We start from the raw sequence: 20,470 nt of genomic DNA, 5'->3' as shown, positions 1-20,470 counted from the left end.
ACAATTGCTCAACCTTTTTTCGTGAGCGAAATGAGAGAATTGAGAGAAATGTCGTTAAAACAGGGCTGATTTTTATTACCTACAATGTAAGAAAATATACACAGGTTTGAACATCCTATAAATTGCACGGATTGCGTTTAATTTTTTGTGTGTATTTTGTTGTGACTTTACAGTCCGAGCACCGCTTGCAACACAAAGCGAATCCTCCTATTTTGGCTCACCCTAACTTCCATATATAGCGTTAACAACTGCAACCAGGCTCAGTGCCTCGGGGCAGCTTGAGCGCCGACCATACGGCCATAGTAGTATAGCGTCATCAATCACAAGACCAACAAACTACCTGATTCCCTATCTGTGCTTCGAGGGCTATCTTAAGACCACAATTGAGGTTGAGGGTTGGCGCAAGGGTGCTCAAATGGCGGACGAGGCGATACATGTGTACACAGATGGTTCCAAAGTAGTGGAAGGAGTAGGGTCTGCGGTATACTGTGCTGATCCGGAAATAAACAGATCCTACAGGCGGACGGATTACTGTAGCGTTTTCCAAGCGGAAATAGTAGCCGTAACCAAAGCAGTAGAAACCATGGAAGAAAATAGCCCAAGCTGCAATCGTGTTAACTTTTATATTGACAGTCAAGCAGCAATTAAAGAAATAATCTCGCATACCACAGCATCTAAATGCGCGTTAGAGTGTAAGCTCTCCCTGGAGAGAATCGGTACAGGGAGAAGCATACATCTATATTGGGTCCCAGAGCATATGGGAATAGATGGGAATGAAAAAGCGGGAGGTGCACATGATCGACCAAGCAGGAAAGGCGTGGGTTCAAGCGCGGCGCTGTAAAGTGTCGAAGATTATGTGTAGGTATTACAACCTTGGACTAACAAAGTTGCTTCTATCATTCAAAAGAGAGGACTGTATACTCATGACGGGTACTCTGACTGGACACTGCCTTCTGGCGTCATATGCCTTTAAATTAGGCTTGGTTAGTGATAGCAGATATAGTAACCGCGGGCTGGAGGAGGAAACGATCGAGCACGTTCTGTGCTCGTGCCCTGCATTTGCCAGGCTAAGACTCCAGCTATTAGGAGTGATACAGCTGTCAGATCTAGAAGTAGCAAGTGGCTTAAATCCTAGGAAGCTTCTAGTATTTGCCAAGAGGACGGTGTTATTTTATAACATAGGTCCTGGTTTTTTATAGGGTTTTTCAGTTTGGTTGTTAAAACAAACTTCTGGTAACACTACGGACTCAATCAGTCTATGCGAGGTCCTCATGGACCGGCCAGTTCAACCTAACCTAACCTAACTTCCATATAAAAATGGTGATTGATAGGTTTTAATGTAAGTAATTTAGCATCGGGACGTTCTTGTACATCGTTAGTCCATGCTAATAATATTTTTATGCTCCTAACCGTAATTGTTTGATTGTTAACTGGAGTGAAATGTATGTGAATTTGTACTTTACTATTAAAATGCGTGTGTTTTATTTATAATTTGTTGCACCTATGTAAATTGAACTTAAATGCATATGCTCATATCATATATAGTTATTTATTAAATCGAATAGTAGTATGTACATAACTTGAATTTAAATAGATTTCTGTACTAAAAATGTGTAAATAATATTGCTAACAATAACGGTTATGTAGGTACCTGTTGTAATGAGTCATGGCGAAAGGATACGGGTGACGGCTGGAAATCAGCTGATTGGTACTTTTTATATTATTTGACATTTGAACTTCCGGCGCAGTACCATTTTGATAGTCCATCGAACTACAAAAACAAAATATATGGCATTTTTTTATGTTTGTATTTAGGTCGCTTTCTGCCACCTTGTATGGCTTCGCCATGTAATGAGCTAACTTCGTTAGTTTCGTATGCAATTACTATTTATTTTCAAAACTTAAACAAAACATATTAACTGCGTAATCGTATAGAAACACATCACCACTTTATCCCACTTAACTAAGCACTTAATACTTTTCACATCCGACACTAAAAAATTACACTATTATTAAGGATTAATGGCATGATACATAAGGAGCCGTATGCAGTTCTTAAAAAAAAAATAATTCATATAAAATGACACTCAAGAAATGCTTAAAAAAATTTCGTAATCTAAAGAAATTTGCAAACTATTTTCTAAAAATGTTTAGGAACGGTTTTTTTAATCCGTTATTTCAAGTGCACACAAAAATACGATTCGTCGTGAGTGCTATATTCTGCTGAATACACCGAAAGAAATGAAGCTAGTCAAATCAACAAATTAGAATCGTTGCTCATGAGTTAACAGTGATTCAGTAAAATTGAACGCACCGTGTTGTATTTTTTTCCAAAGAAACAAATTAGCTAAGAAAATCAAGCTAAGAATATTATGTAAAAATTACAAAATCTTAATCAATGTAACTGATTTTCTGTTAAAAGACCTGATTTTATGGTCATTTTTACATCAAACAATTGTCAAAATAATGCAAAAGCATCAGCTAGTTTCTAAAAATACTTCCGCTCACGGATCTCAGAAATATCTCTCATATCAACAGCCACTATTATATTTTAGCAGTTTTCGTTGGTTTTTTAATGATGATATCTTGAATTCTTCTCAACGTATTCTTATTAAAGTAAAGAGTTTTTACAAAGATGAATAATTTAATATTTATTTCAAAACGTTTTTCTGACTGACTGACAATATTCTCCCTGATCGTCCTTTTTTATAGGCTTTTATAAAAATAAAAGCATATTTGATTGATTACAAAACAGTATATAACAACACAGTATAAAACAAGTTATATTTACTTATCCAACACCCCCTCTTGATCAATCAAATTTAGTTCCTTCATTAATTTATAAAATCTTATTCTATTTAATCCATTTGTGAATATATCAGCAAGTTGATCCTCCGATGGAATTGATTTAATATTGATTACTTTTTTCTAAACGTAATCCCTCATGAAATGGTGCTTTATATCTATATGCTTCGTACGCTTGTTTTCCAAATTATTACACATATCTATACAGCCTTTGTTGTTTTCGTATATTATTATTGAATAACTTGAATTTACTTCATATAAGTCTTCTAAAATTCCTTTTAACCATAGTCGTTCTGATACTGTATTGCTCAAAGCGACGTACTCGGCTTCACTTGATGGCATTGCTACAGTGGTTTGCATCTTGCTAGACCATGACACTGTACATCCAAAAACTTTGAATACAAATCCGCTTGTGAACTTTCTGTCGTTAGTATCACCTCCCCAATCTGCATCAGCATACCCTACTAATGGAATATTACAGTCTCTTTAAATTTCATCTTGATTTGCACAGATCCTTTTAAATAACGAATTATCCTTTCCAATGCTTGCCAATGTTCATTTCCAGGACTTTGTTGAAAATGTCCCAGATAGCTTACTGCAAAACAAATATCCGCATACTAATTTAGAGCATAGTATACATTAGACTACCTAATAGTTCCTGATAATTTCCTTTATTAAAACTCTTGCTCTCATCCTGTTTCAATAATTTTAAATTTTTCTCTATAGGGGTTTTGCAAGGATTGCAATCATGCATTTTAAATTTTCCCAACAGTTTTTGGATATAAGTTTCTTGTGACAAATATAACTTATTGTTACCCTTTTCAACTTTTACTCTAAAAAAATATTTTAACTCTCCGCAATCTGTCATTTCAAATTCTTTAGATAGATGCTTCTTTAAATTAAATACTTGGTTCTTAGATCCAGCTATCAACAAGTCATCAAAATACAAAACAATTATTATAATGAGACTATCCTCAATCTTACTGTACAAACAGTAGTCATGTTGGGATCTTTTAAAACCTAATTTCAATACAAAGGTATTGAATTTTTCATTCCAACACTTTGGTGCTTGTTTTAGATCATAAAGTGACTTAAGTAGCTTGCAGTATTGATTCCCTTTTGATGCTACGCCTTCTGGTACATCCATATATACATCCTCCTTCAAATCTCCATGCAGAAAAGCCATCTTTACATCAAGATGATGAAAATATAAATTATTTTTTATGCCAACAGCTAACACTACTCTTATTGTAGATTACTTTGCTACAGGAGCTAATGTCTCATAAAAATCAACTCCTTCTTTTTGCATATATCCCTTTACTACAAGTCTCGCTTTATATCTCACTGGTACACCTTCGTCAGTTTCTTTAATTGTGAATATCCATTTTGACTTAAGGACTTTAGGTTCACCTGATAACTCTACTAATTTCCAAACTTTATTAATATTCATAGAATTCAATTCATCTTCCACTGCTTTGACCCAAAGTTCTGTTTCATCTCTGCAGAAAATTTAAGAGTATTTCAATGGAATATTGCTCGAAGATGTACTTAAATTAGCTTTTAAATAAACTCTTTTGACGTAGACGTTCACTTCTTCTTGGTTGATCTCTATTGTTAGATCCAGATATTGGTTCTTCCACCACTTGTACCTCGTCCTCCAGAACTTGAATCTTGAAAAACATCATCAGTCAATTCTTCGTCATGGGATTCCACAACTTCCTCGATTGATTCAATGCATGGTTCGACATCTTCAATTACTTCCCCCTCTTGCTCGAAACATCTTATTACATTTGCGTTTTGCTTATCTTTGATGTTGTCTATGAATGGAAAATTATTTTCATCAAAAATTACATCTCGAGCTACTATTCATTTATAATTTTCCAAGTCCCAAAGACGATAACCATTCGGTGTATACCCAACAAATACACATTTAGTACTTCTATCGTTCAACTTACTTCTCTTTTTATACGGTACACAAGCAAACGCTTTGCAACCAAATATTTTGATCTTGTTAAGATTTTGCTTATACCCATACCAAATTTCCGCAGGTGTAGTATCCTTCTTAAGTGATTTGGTTTGCAATCGATTGATGATATATGTACCTACACTCCAGTCAACGCTGCTTCACACCACATTCGTCTTGGTAAAGAAGACTGTAAAAGCATACCCCTTATCTTTTCTGTAAGTGTTCGATTAATCCTTTCAGCAACCCCATTTTGCTGAGGCGTATTACGCTATGGTGGTTTCTACCTGAATACCTTTCGAAACATATCAATCTTTCTGATCTCTTGAAAAATATTCTGTGCCATGGTCAACAGTTAATCCTGGTATTTTCGTTGAAAACATTGCTTATGTCATTGCTTCATACTCCTTAAATTTACCAAATACTTCCGACTTCTTTTTCAAAAGATAAATAAATGCAAAATGACTAAAATCATCAATAAACGATAATATATATTTTGAACCATCCCATCCTACAGGATCAATTGGACCATAGGCATCACTGTGTATCCTTTCTAAAACACATGTTGCTCTATGTCTTTATCAATGCTATTTATATTCTTCATCGAACAACTTATCAAATTTCTGCTTATTAAATTCTTCAAATTTTCTTTTTCTGTATGACCCAATCTTTTGTGCCAATCCTCTAAATTACTTTCATAGCTAGTCATTACTAAATATTTCTCCTTTACTACAATTTCAAGTTCATACAAACTTCCACTTGGAAACGCATTTGCAATAATCTTACCATCATTCTGAATAAGTGCTTCATTTGATTCAAATACAACATTTAATCCAGCTTTCGTCATTTTACTAACAGAAATCAGATTATCTCGCAACTCCGGTACATATAACACATTTTTCATGCTCACTGCAACTCCCAAAGACGTAAGTCCATTCAGTTCTCCAACAAAGTTTGCTTCTAAGCATTGTGAATCTTTTGCCACATGAATCACCACAGGAGCATACAGTTTCTTAATATTATTTAAGCAACTTCTATCTCTTACCATGTGATCACTCGCACCTGAGTCCAACTTAAATAGCACACACTCCTTTTTCAATCCGCAACGTTATCAAACTTACCAGCAACAAAACATATCCTCTGATTTGTAGCTGTTTTTGCTTCCTCCATCCAACAGTCCTTAGCTTTGTGATCAAACTTACCACATTTATGGCATTTGCCTTGAAATTTCCATGTCTTTTTTCCAGAAAATGCAGTTTTCAATTCAGTATCTTCCTTTACTCTGCTTCCCAGTTTGATTTCTTCCACAACAACCTCTCTTTTACAACGTTGACTGTTAAGCCTTCCAAGTTTTGTAATGCTGTTACAACTGGATCAAATTTATCACCCAAAGTAAGAAAAAACTGCGCCAGGATATCTTCTTCCTTCAAATCAGCTCCAGTTCCTTTTAGCTGCCTCACAAGATTTTCAAAGCTCAGCAAATGAGAAGCAACAGACTCATTTTCACCCATCCTCAACGTAGCTAGCTTTTTGCGCACCATTTGTTGATTAATCACCGATTTTCTTGCAAATACTGCTTTCAAATTCTGCCACATTCCCCGTGCAGTATCTTGATCCCTTACATATGACAAGCTATCATTGTGAATGAAGGTCACAAGGCGCTCCGTAGCCATCTTAGCCTTTTTCTTGTAGTCTTCAGACTTTTCTTCATCTTCTGTTGGAACGCCCTTTAAAACATACAACAATCCAATTGAATCAAAATGGATCTTCACTCTAAATTCCCAATCGTCAAATTCACAGCCGTTAAACTGTTTTATGCCGTAAGAATTATCCTTGGTATCGCCCATAACCTCTTGAATTCCTCTCAACGTATTCTTATTAAAGCAAAGAGTTTTTACAAAGATGAATAATTTAATATTTATTTCAAAACGTTTTTCTGACTGACTGACAATATTCTCCCTGATTGTCCTTTTTTATAGGCTTTTATAAAAATAAAAGCATATTTGATTGATTACAAAACAGTATATAACAACACAGTATAAAACAAGTAATATTTTCTTATCCAACATGATATTAATAATTTTTAGTTAGCACAGCAGAACTAAGCAGCCACTGTGGTTTATAATAGCGAGTTACGCCTAACACACCGAAAACCATGGATTCAAGGCCTAGAAATAGCAATAAAAAATTAACCATTGGCGACCACCGGCGGGGCGCCCCTCGGCAGTGTTTGGCAAGCACTCCGAGTGTATTTCTGCCATGAAAAGCTGCCAGTGAAAACTCATCAGCCTCGCAGATGCCGTACGGAGTCGGCATAAAACAAGTAGGTCCCGTCCCGCCAATTTGTAGGAAAAATTAAAAAGGAGCACGACGCAAATTGGAAGAGAAGCTCGGCCTTAAATCTCTTCAGAGGTTATCGCGCCTTATACTTATTTTGTTTTTTTATTCATTGGAACAAAGTTTATTTAATAGCTATTTTTTATGAAAGCTTGCTCCGTAGACGTTCCAATTAGACTGAACGAGATTAAGCGAAGGCGGGAGGTGTACATGATCGACCAAGGGGGAAAGGCGTGGGTTCAAGCGCGGGGCTGTAAAGTGTCGAAGATTATGTGTAGGTCTTACAACCTTAGACCAACAAAGTTACATCTATCATTAAAAAGAGAGGACTGTATACTCATGACGGGTATTCTGACTGGACACTGCCTTCTGGCGTCACATGCCTTCAAATTAGGCTTGGTCAGTGATAGAAAATGTAGGAAATGAGCGTTGGAGGAGGAAACGATCGAGCACGTTCTGTGCTCGTGCCCTGCGGTTGACAGGCTAAGACTCCAGCTCTTAGGAGTGATACAGCTGTCAGATCTAGAAGCAGCAAGTTGCTTAAGTCCTAGGAAGCTTCTAGCATTTGCCAAGAGGACGGAGTTATTTTATAACATAGGTCCTCGTTTTTGATAGGGTTTTTCAGTTTGGTCGTTAAAACAAACTACTGGTAACACTAAGGACTCATTCAGTCTATGTGAGGTCCTCCAACCTAACCTAACCTATGGATAAAAAGTGACAGAATTATCGGCTGAATCGACCCGTAATTCGGTTGATTTTACCTTTTTTTTTCTTCATTCAGTGCACGAAGTGCCGCTGAAGGAGATGAAAATGGAAAAAAAGGCTAACGAAAAGTACCTATGTGAATTAAAGGAAACATTAGGAAACTATCATCTTTGATATTGCCCGGTTGCACGCTTCTTGACTCAGCCTACGCTGGGAAGAACATTCACATAAATTGAACATCGTGAAGAGTGCCCATCCATATCCCTCACTGAAGATAACGTGAAAAAAGTGGCAGAATATGTATTGGCCGATCGAATAGTGATCAAAGGAACCTCAATTGCTGTTTTTAAATCCATTTCTGCAAGTTGGGTGTGAATAATGCTTACCGACAAGCAGAAACCAGTCGCTATTCAAGTTCAAATCTCGGAAAGTTTTAAACAAGCTAACAAATTTTTTACTAGTTTTGTGACCTTACACGAAATTTCACACCCCTTTTTAATTGTTTCTACTTTTATATTCACTTATATTCAATTCGTAGTAAAGAGTGGGAAAATTTTTCTCTGCTAATGGATACCTAGTGATGTGAGAACATTTTATTTTGATTTCTGAACCGCGCTAATATAAACCGATTATTATAACTTCTGGATCAACCCTTGTATACGAAAACTGCCCTCCTTCAACACTTTCCTAAACGTTTGGAAAGCAGTTTTGAAGTAAGAACAACAACAACAACGAAGTAAATCGAAATTTTCCTAAAAATCACAAGACATCTCCAAAAAAATGGATTAACTCACATATGCTGGCTCACCGTGCCTAAAAGTTAATATAATAATATTTGAACTATCACTTTTCACTTTCAATGTTTCAATGAGAGATGGGGTATGACAATTTTTAAAAGTCACACTTCAGAACTCGTCTGTAAGACTGGGGCTCTTTTTTGATTGGTTCTCAAATATTAAATCGCACCATAGTTCATTTGCGTCATAGTAAAGTTGTAAGGTCTTCCACCCATTCAAACCTTTGAACGTCTGCTCACCTGCTCTGCAACCTTTTTAGGGTAGGCAGAGGAAAAGAATTCCATGTTTTAACCATTCGATTTGTCGAAATCTCAACTAACGAAACTCGATCTCAGAACGATTTTATGCTACATGGTTAAAAAATTAAGTCAGGGCTCTTCTAAACTGAAACTTTAATGTATAGGAAACCCAAAAATGCATATAAGCACCTAAGAAATGTCAGTCGCTTTGTGGCTCTGCTAACCGGCGCCAATTGGTAACACCAAGGAAATTTAAATCGTTCTCCACCTGGTCTTTCTAGCGGAGTGGGGCCGCTCTCTTACTCTGGTTAACCGGAGCATCATCTTTCATTAGCATAACATGGCCAAGCCAGCATAGCCTCCGCGTTTTAATTCGCAGGACTATGTTGATGTTTGCGTAAGCCTCGTGTAGCTCGTATACTCCCAGAGATGCCTCATTTTATATTGCAAGGTCCATGCTTCCGCACAATATAATAGGACCGGTACTTTTTTTTTTTTACTATAAGTAACTTGTAGAGCATGGTGTTTGTTTGCCGAGAGGGGCCTTGACCTTTCAATTGCATACCTAGTCCAATGTAACATTTAAAAGGTAAGGGCGTTACTTCGCTGGATTTCAAAACAAAAGTGATTGTTTGTGCTAATGCTGATTCCCAAATAAACGAAGTATTTTACTCTTTCAAAATTATAGATGCCAACAGTATCGTGATGCCAAGGCACAAAGCGCTGAATCTTTGCTTGATGATGCTTGATAACAGCAGGTACTACGTGCCCTCATTTACCATCAAACCCATATTTTCATTTCCGTTTATTTTTTTTTTTTTTCCAGTTTTGAGTAAGCAGAAATCATGGCTCAGGTGTTCAAGCGAATGATAAAATGTCGTCGGCATTTTCCCGTAATAGCACGCTTTTGTTCAAGGGCGGTTAAGTTCTGCGTTCTGCAGCTAGTATAATTTTATCTAGAATTAAATTAAATAAATCATCATCGATTGCAGGATCGGGTTCATCATCCCGACGGTACATCGCCCCTCATAATATAATTACTCTCGGGACATCGGTTACATGGACTTTGCCCGGCCTTAAACTATTCCCTTTGCTGCAAAATTTATGGTAAAATGTTCGGACGTTATTCCTGGTAGATAGCTTGGGGAGATATGTTTTATTATGCAGATGTAATAGCTGACTAAGTAGACGCACCATTGCGATATAGAGCACTCGACACAAAACCTACAACTTTTTTTAAATACAAGTATAAACTTCTCTGAATTAAAAATTAAACCAATTTCTGCGCACTTATTTTCATAAAAGTCGGTATAATCTAAATTTGTTTACCAAATTTGGTTTGATTATATATATGGAGCACAGTGGTGCACTCGAAAGCTTCATTGAGCTTCAAAAAACTATTCGACGTCCACCTACAAGTCGTGTGAGACGACAGAGATTCAGTAAAGCCGGCAGTTGGTCAGTTTAAGCTTTACTATGTTGCTTTTTTATTCGAAGCTCTGCCGGCGTTGTGCACCATTGATGTAATACAAAAAAGTTTCAGGCTTAGGCTCGAACTTTAACCGTGTACAGCGAATAGACCGTAATCCTGCCAATTTTGATAATTTGGGCCGATTTTTCAGTGCAGGTTTAAGCTGCAGTTTAAATGGAGCGAAAAATGGTCAAATCTTAACCAATTTAGGTATAGAGATAGAGTGATTAAGTTAAATCGGCTCGTTGAAGTTTGGCTTGAGGCTTTCCCAAAATACCTATGCAGGATCTTATAAGCGAATACAATTGATTTGGCAGGGCGCACTCAAAAAATGGGAGAAAAGTTGATTAGAGCTTTTCACTATCATTTCACCTCAAGATTGCTGAAAAGATCTTTTTTAGTTGTCGGGTATACATTAGACTGGGTCGAAAAAAAAAGTTGCTAATGTCCGCCCTTAAATTTAAAGATTATGTTGAGAGGGTTTCGGAAAAAAAAAATTTTTTTTTTTTGATCCCTCGAAATACAGCCAAAAAGGTTTTTTCGTTGCAACTTGGTTATTTGACGTCCGATTTTTAAAATTGAAATGTCATTATTTTGGCCTTGAGGAGCTTCACATTTCCGTTTAATGTCCTTTTAGGCTATGAAGTCGTTTTCACACGATTAGGTCAGCTGTTAGTTTTTTGTAAATTTTAATATACCTTTTCTATATATCACATATCTTTCAGTAATACATATATCTTGCAGGAATCAATTTACAAAACACTTTACATATCTTTTACGACATACAAAATCAAATATATATATACTATTATTTATCTCTTTCCCTCACTCTAAGTGCCTTAAATGTGTTAAAAGCTAAGCTATATGTTTATATAATATAATCTATATATTACCTGTTTCACACTCTCATCCTATTTCTAGACAGAAATGCTTGAATGTCTTGCACATTGCATGTGTAAATTTGTAAATAAAATAAATATACTTTTTTATAATATAATTATGAGAAGGTTCTCAAAAAGCTGAAAATGTTATAAACTGATTTAAAGAAAAAAATAATTAAATCATAAATAACATACATGGTAAAGTGAGTGCATGTAGGAAAGTTTTAATCAGGAATAATTTTTCAAATAATTATCTCTTCACTGCAAGTGTGTAAAGTAATAATAACTTAATTCAAATTTTTATATTCAAGTGGCACCCTATATCGAAAGCAGTCAAAACTCGAAATAATAATAAATCGATTTTTATTTATACTCAGCGTGCTTTGCACACAGAGTATATAAACTTCGGTCCATCCGCCCGTCCGTCTGACTGTCTCTGCACACGACAACTTGAATAAATATTGAGATAACTTATTGAAATATGGTATATGGGCTCCTTGGCACTCATTTCCCATCGCTACTTAAAACGAGCGAAATCGGATGATAACTACGCCCATTTTTTATATATATAACATTTTGGAAAACATAAAAAACCTGATTATTTAGTAAATAATACCCCTAGAATGTTGAAATTTTATGTGGGCACTGATATTGAGACTCTTAATAAAAAATAAAATTGAAAATGGGCATGGCACCGCCCAATTATGATAAAATTAAAAACTTTCATAACAAAATTCGACAGAAAGTTGCCTTTACTATAAAAAATGCTTTGAAGAAAAAATAACGAAATCGGCTAAGAATCGCGCCCAATTTTATACAAAAGGTTTTTAAAAGGGTCGTTAACGATTAATATAAGCTCTAACTTTGCCAAAAATAGCTTTATATTAATGGTATTTCTTAAATTATAACAAAATTAACTATAACAAAAAAAAATTAAAAGCTTAAAAATGGGCATGGCCCCGCTCCTTTTCTGACGAAGCACGTTTGCGAGCCGTAACTCGAAGAAAAATTAACGGATCGTAATACAATTGGGAACACATGCTTTTTTTATAGCAGGAAATATTTCTAGTAAAAATGAACAGGATCGGTTAAGGAACACGCCCACTTTTACACAAACAATTTTTAAAAGGGGCATAGACTAGAATAATAAGCTTTATTTTAGCGAAAAATGTTATTGTTTCAATGATATTTCACTTACCAAGTTTTATTGTAAAAGGAAATTGGGAGACTTTTTTTTTAAATGGGCTGTGCCACGCCCCTATTTCGATCAAGCATTACAGTATATTTCTAGAGCCTCCAAATAAATCAGTGGTAACAAAATTCGATACACATGTTAGGCTTATAACTACAAATATTTCTAATAAAAATGGTCTAGATCAAATTTCAACATTCTAGGTGTATTATTTACTTAATAATGAAGTTTTTTGTGTGTTTCCAAAATGTTATACATATAAAAACTGGGCGTGATTAACATCAGATTGCACTCATTTTAAATAGCTATAGCAGATAAGTGCCGAGGTACCCGTCTACTAAATTTCAATAAGATATCTCAATATTTACTCAAGTTATCTTGATAACAGACAGAAGGGAGTACGGACGAACAAACGAACATGGCTGAATCTATTCTTTTTTTATTCTGAGCATTTTGATATATGGAAGTCTATATTTATCTCGATTCGTTTATGTCGTTACGATCAACCGCTTTGTTAACAAAGTTCATAATATTGAAACATATCGAAAGCTTCAAGTTTTAGGTATGTTTCCTTAAAATCCAGTAATGTAAATAAATATGAAAAATAAACAGCAGCGTAAATCCAACTTTGGTTACACCTGAACTTAGACTCCGTTACTTTTTTGGGAATAGTTTGTGTTTAATATATACCTCAGAGGGATAAGAAAAGTAATTTTTCTGAAATGAACTGTACAATTGAAACTCACGCTGAGTATATAATGTTCGGTTACACACGAACTTAGACACCCTTACTTGTTTGGCATAAATTTTGATTTGAAAAGGTTTATTGACACCACTGAACTTATGTAACTAAAGTTGATCTGATTTTTGTTGAGACAGTTTTTGATTAAGATGCGAAATTTTCACTTTTACCTAGTAGTTTTGGTTGTTGGTGTATTAGTACTTCATTTATCATATAAATGTACATACATGTAAAGATAGAATGCAAACAAATTTTTTACAACTTTTAATATATGGCGTCTTCTTTTCTGAAAAAAGTGTTACCCTCACGTTGCACTCTTATATGCTAAATTATGAACTAGGTCAATTGGCGACCTGCAAAATGGCTGAATTTGTAGGTAGTGGTAGTCTATTTCTTATTCAGTTGAAAATATTTTGTGAAAGGAGCACACAAGTTTACGCGATAGCCGTGATGAACTAACAGGGCGACATTATTTTCAGAAAAAAAAATGCCAATAGTTTTACATGTCCACTACTGAGTGACACATCGTCGTATCTCTTGCATGCTTTTGAAAAATTCCTTATTTTAGAATTTGTTTGCAGAACTTCCTTTTATGCTGAGATAAAAAATAAATTAGTCTTGAATAGGGCATTATTCTGCAGCCAAATTCCGTTATAAGAATTTTCTAAAGCAAATTCTATGATAGAAACTTCTTCAAAAGATATTTGTGGTAAAGCATTTTCGAGCTGTAAGTTGAGATAGGTTGATATTCCTCTAAGTGTTCACCACATAAGTATTGCTTTATCGACTTCGAGTAAGTTATGTGACATAGCTGACACCAAATGGCTAGCAGGTCAGTTTTAGGCAACCATAAGTATCTGCGTCTGTTACGTACAAGTACCCTGCAATGAAATCAACTTATTGCAAACTACTTCACAACTAGTATACTAGTTTCGGTGTAAGTTTCAATAATTCAGGGGCGAAAGAAAGATTAATATTATGAACCATTTTAAAGTAATTGGTAAAAAAACACCTTGCAAAATTTAAAGAGAATTTTTGAGAACATTAGATATCTGACCTATGTTCATAGATAAGCTCGGTATCTTTTTTGATTTATTTTAAGACGCCTTCGGATTCAGTTGGGATAATTTCGAAACTACTAGCGAACTCTTCGGGTTCATTACAGCACTATTTCGAGATGATTTTCGGATCGTTTCGAAATCTTATTGAGATCATTTCAATACTGTTTCGGGATCTATTCGAGACTATTCCAGGGCCATTTCGGAATTATTATCGTGATAATTTTAGAGTAATTTTTGGACTGCTTCTGTATTAGTTTCACGATCGTTTTGAGAATGTTTCCGGGACCATTTCAACACTTTTACTTGATTATTTTATGACTATTTTTTGGAATCACGACTATATTCGCGATCATTTCAGCACTATAACTTCATCATTTCACTGTTGTTTTCGAAATCATTACGTCTTACATTTTAGCTTTAATTTGAAAGCAGTCAACAAGTTTGGATATATTGCTTTCTTGAACTCTTATATTTCCATCGATTCCTATATATCAAATGCTATTGAATTCTCACTATTCAGGAAAATGCTAGAACACACCCAACGCCGAGAATTCACAAAAACAATTACGATTGCCCCCTTCAGTGCAATTGAACTGATGAATATCGGCTCACTACTAGGACGACTCGGGGCTATGCAGGCAGTTGCAATTCACAACTTCTGCATCACAAGTGGGTGTTCTAGTAGTGGTTCGATTTCACCAGTTCAACTTCCCTTTTAAGACAATTGACACCATTTGCCTAAAGGGTATGAGTCGCACTACCAACTAGTCAGCGAAGGGTCCTTTTTCCATATACGTAAGTCCGATTTTTCGCAAGATATATATATATTTGTAGACTTAATTTTTGTTGAATATGCTGCATTGCAGGGTACTTGGGTATAATTGAACAACCGCATATAATTATTAATATTTTATCTTAATGTATGCCTAAAAATATTTTTTAGGCCCAACGCAGATGTGCAGTTCTGTGCTGAGAATTTATTAACAAACTAGTTTCAAATAAAACTACAGTTGGCGGAGCCACTGTTCCGTAAGGAAAGCCCCAAAGAAAAACAAAACAAAATGCTAAATATGCATATGATTTCCCATGTTTTCTAACATTTCGTGAACATTCAATATAAAATTCAAATTCAATTTTTTTGATCTTCCACATGTCAGTCTAAATTTTATTTAAGTCACTACATTTAGCTGGCAGATAGATTTAACAGCAGAAGAGTCTATAAAAAAACACCAATAGAAAAACTAGCAGCGCTGCATGCAGAACTTCTTAACATCTATTTTGGGCATTATACACCAAAAAAATTTTAATTTGATTAAATTTCTTTCATTTTCACAACTCCTTGGTGCAGGGACCCAAACTGTTATTCCTTTTTTAATATAAATCCTTCGGGAAAATTGTTTTTGTACATTAAATTTTTTTGTCAGAAAGAAGTTATTAAATCCGGATATTGAAGAACAGAATAAAAATCCGGTCCTATAACTATGGAACGGTTCATACAAATGAGACGATTTTTTTTTTTCATACAGAATTCTTCTTGTTTCAACAGAAAGTGGTGTATCAAATTTCAAGGAAATTTCTCTGTTGGATCAAAATTTATTGCGGAAAAACGGGTGCAAGTTTACTATGAAAAAGTTTAAGTACTGTACTATGAGAGTTGGCTTTAGTTTTTCTATGACAAATTTCTGGTATTTCTTACAAAACCTTTCACATAATCATAAAGGCTTCAAATATACATATTTGGAAGAATGTGTTGGTAAAAAATTCGTTTCATTTGGATGAGCCGTTCTAAAGTTATAGGGCGGGACTTTTATTTCTCCTTAAAAAATAAAAGTCCGTATTTAACATTTATTCATAGATTAAAAAAAATTTCGAAAAATAAAATAATCCATAGTTCATCATGAAAATGTTCTGGGTATCCCCGAGATCTTATAAACTTTCACCTAGGACCATTTTTTGACCGCGATTTTATCGACGCAAGAAAAGAAAATAACTATTAAAATGGGTCCCTGGCTTCGTGGTCTCACATTGCAATTAATATTCAACACAAACATTAAAACAAAAATTATATCATAGCCCTCTTGCCAGAAGCAAATTCACCCGTTCAGTACTGACCAACGTAACATATATGTATGTAACAATAACATAAGTATAGATGCCCTACAAAAATCGCGAGTACTCCATGCATGCATGTATAGAGTACTCGCTATGGACCAAGCGAGTGCTCCAAAATTAACCACAATTCATACCAAAAATATGGTCCAATTAACATTGCGATGTCCTAGGACCGGACCATATACCCCAGCTCCGCATTCCATCAAACTAATCCATGTAGTACCCACAGTCCAATAAACATCGTGTAGTGATTACAATCATTAAAAACGAGCAATGTTCGGCTTACAATATGTTCGTGTAGAAACGTGAGTTGGTCCATTGCTGCATTACAGTGGAGTATAATGGTAAGTACCCCAGTGGACCACATGATCCAACGATTTTTGCAGGGTAATCATATATGTAGCAATTTGACTTGGAACGATTGTAATTGGGTTTTTTTCGAAGTTTGGCTTTGCTCTTTATTATATTACAACTCTGAGTACGAAGCACATTTTTTCAGGCTATTTAAGTTGCAAGTGGAAAAAAAATATAGAAATTTTTGAAAAGTTTTAAAAGTTTACACATTCATGTTTCCGGCAAGAGGGCGACGATATGTTCCAACACTTTTTATAAAAAAAAAAATTTATTTATTTTACAAATGCTAATAAGAAAATATTTTTCAGTACCAGCTTTTCTCCGGCCGAACCTAAACAAATTGATATCATTTTTTTCAATCATCCTGCATTTGTTGAACAATAATAGGTTTTGTAACTGCACCAATTACACCGCAATGTTCGATAAGGTTTGTGATATATTCGATTCAAATAAACCTTCTACATAGTAATTTTTGTATATGCAAAAATTATAAAAAAAGAAAGGTTCTACTTTTTGATCTTTATACCAGACATCAAATTTGCTTAACTAAGACTTTAACTCAATACCCATAACTACAAGCACAAACAAATTTTTAAAGTTTGCTTTTTAAAGAAAATAACTATTTGCGAAAAATTATATCAGGTCGCAGCCACATGCATAGGTATTCAATTTACAGCTGCGAACACGAAAATAGCAGTGGCAATTTTTAGAAAAAATCGTTTTGCGCGTTTTCGAAGCTGAAGCTGATGTAAGGTAATATTCTGCTCAGCAATCAATTTTAGTCTGACAAAGTACAAGAAAGGTGTTTTCGATTTTCTTCCTTTAATTTTTACAAGGAAGAAGATCTGAAGCATTCTTCGAAAAATAAATTATAAAAATCAATGCGAATTTTGAGAAACTTATAACTTGTGATTTATAAGACTAAAATAAATTGAGCTACAAAATTACATAATCAAACAAATTCTGAAAACTGCAAAGCTTCAATTACAAAATTAAGGAAACTTTTTTTAAGTGTTTGGAAATAAATCAAAAAGAATACAATTGACGACATTTGATAAATTTTTCCACTGTTATTTTAATGCTCGCAACTGTAAAAAAAAAAATAATAAAAAAAAGCTGTAAAGTATATGTAGTACATCCTGAAATTTACATGAATTTTCAGAAAGGAGTAAATAAACTTTTGAAGGCACACATAAATATAAAGAAATTTTATGTACTAAATATATATTAATGTCAACTAACGGAATCTCAGTGTTTAACTAGAAGAAAGTGTATAGGTGAATTGCATTTACAAACTCATACATATGCATACACATATGCAAAAGATATTTAACAATAATTATGTAGTGTAGTGTATCTTAGAAAACCTTTACGTGCTCATATAAAAGCGGCATAAAATTAATAAAACGATTTTATTTTTGTATAACCTTTTTCAAAAAAAATATTTCGTGATGGGTGAGCTCACGCCAGATGCCCATATTTCAAATCACAATTTTTTATTTTTTCATTGCTTAAATTTTTATCATCAATCACATACTTACATATTAATTAGGCTTGATGCACATCAGATGCATTGATTTCAATTAACTGACATCTTGCTGTGCCAAAGCGTTGCTTGGAAACCAAGGCGAATTTATACCAGGCGGTAGCCAAGGCGAATCTAAACTAGGTAGTGGCAAAGCGAATTCAACCAATTCGCCGTGCGGAAGAATGTCAAGTCAAAAGAAAATTTTCATTGATTTCGATTAACTGACATGTTGCAGTACAAGGCGTTGTATGGAAAATTATCAAGAAGAAGCAATCAGCTGATGGGATAACACCACCTGTAATGAATTCGCCTTGGGCGGTTGCAAAGAGAATTCAATCTATTCGCCGTGCAAAATGTCAAGTCAAAAAAAAATTAGCATCGATTGCGATTAACTGACATAAGGGCGAATTAATAGTGACTTATAACCATAAAGCCATAACCAGATAAATCAGCTGATCGAACCTACCTTATGGAAAGGAATGTAATCGATTAATGGTGCCATACCATAACGCTAACGCATAGCCAATCAATTGGTTTTTGGTTTCTCGCCATATCCATAACCTAAAAATATTTGAGTTGGTGAATTTAATAACTTTTTTTAGATTTTCTTCATTTTTTTGGATACGTTATGACTAAGATACTTATTTTTTGTGGAATATGTTGGGAATTTTTTGCGTTTTCATCATATTTATGAAATTTTCACGATTTTTAGGTTAAGGCACCATTAATCGATCACATTGAGATGGTTATGGATATGGGTATGGTTACGACTATGGCGTTAGGGTTAAGGAAGTTTAATTTGGCTTATGTTGTTGTACAGGGCGTTATATGGAAAATAATGAAGAAGAAGAAGCAATCAGCTGTTGGGATAAATACACCTGGTACTGAACTCGCTTTGCTTGAGAAGCATCAAGAAGAAATATTCGGCTTATGGGAAAACATTCATAGCATAAATTTAAAAATGTGGCAAGAGTGTTGCAACCAAGGCGAATTCAGTACCAGGCGGTGTTATCCTACATCTGATGGTTTATTCTTGTTATTTTCCATACAACGCCTAGTTACAAAAATATGTCAGTTTATTGCAATCAATGCTAAATTTCTTTTGACTTGACATTCTTCTGCGCGGCGAATTAAAGTTGAACTCACTTTACCTTCACCTTGTATATCCGCATCTTGCAACCGTTGCCGATGAAATCCCCCTGGATATTATTGCCAAGTTTTTTACACGCGGCTCCGGCTACTTCAAAAATATACCATAATTATCATATTCCCGTGAGAGAGAAATCTGTTTGTTGCTGATATACTCAAAACAAATGATTAACTGTATACTTTTATAAATTATATAATTTTTATCAAAATTATTTTTTATAAATATCCCTGTGGCATACTCGTTTTTTAAAACATGGATCCGAATAATCGTTGAAGTAGATCGGCCATTTTGCACTAAAAAGTCCATATGCTTATAATTTTATAAAAATTAGGGTGACGAGGGGTACCTTCGACAACTGTCTTCTTTAAATCATACTCCTGCAAACATATTTAAGTATCGTAGCCCTTTCGAACCGGCATTCTAATTACAAAGACAAAGATAACTTATATTTCTTACTTGAAGGCAATTAGTTAGCTTTTAAATGTTTCTGAAATTTTTGGATATCAAAACTGTTTTGTATAGTTATGAAAATATAGTTTTTATAACTTTTTTTCTTTTCAAGTAAAAATTCAATAATCTTTTAAGAGCTCGAAGTTTGCTTATTGCGAATAAACTTAAGTTCCGAATTGTTTGCTAAAGCGCTGTATCCCCATCACGCCCAAGAAGTTTCTTATATATATATTGTGTGAAAAATAATAGCAGCGAAGCAATTTTGACATTTCCTTTATCGCTCTCTTCTCTATGAAGCGGCGTCACATCCCTGCATGAACCGAAAGTCAGACTCAGCAATGCATTAGAAGAAATTTTCTTAATATTAACATTTTCGAACTGAAAATGCACTTGAGTTAAACAAAATACACAAAACAAGAGAAAATGAACACTTGTGCTCAATTGGGACTGCAAATTCCATTAAAAAAAAAGTCATTTATACAGCCGCTGTTATCACTGGTATTTACCCGACTGTGTTTTTGCAGGGTCGTTGCCAACGCGAATTCAGTACCAGGTGTTGTTATCCCAACAGCTGATTGCTTTTTCTTGATTACTTTCCATACAACGCCTTGGTCGTTGCTCAAGAAATAATGATACGCACATATATGTATTTCTTGGCGAAACCCGAACTCCCTTTGCACGTT

General features: G+C 34.7%; 1 protein-coding gene across 1 annotated transcript in view; it reads left to right on the top strand.

Annotated features, from left to right (window-relative positions):
• bma (SCY1-like protein bma) overlaps positions 1 to 17,441 on the top strand; it is a 385,396-nt gene extending 367,955 nt beyond the window's left edge. The window contains exon 19 of the mRNA XM_067788410.1: positions 16,968 to 17,441. Coding sequence (XP_067644511.1) covers positions 16,968 to 16,994 — 27 coding nt within the window. The 3' untranslated portion in view covers positions 16,995 to 17,441. The remainder of the gene's footprint in view (positions 1 to 16,967) is intronic.
• The last annotated feature ends 3,029 nt before the right edge of the window (positions 17,442 to 20,470 follow it).

Source organism: Eurosta solidaginis, chromosome 5 (assembly GCF_040869045.1).
Source record: "Eurosta solidaginis isolate ZX-2024a chromosome 5, ASM4086904v1, whole genome shotgun sequence".
Classification (NCBI taxonomy): domain Eukaryota; kingdom Metazoa; phylum Arthropoda; class Insecta; order Diptera; family Tephritidae; genus Eurosta; species Eurosta solidaginis.
This window is presented reverse-complemented; position numbering and strand designations above follow the sequence as displayed.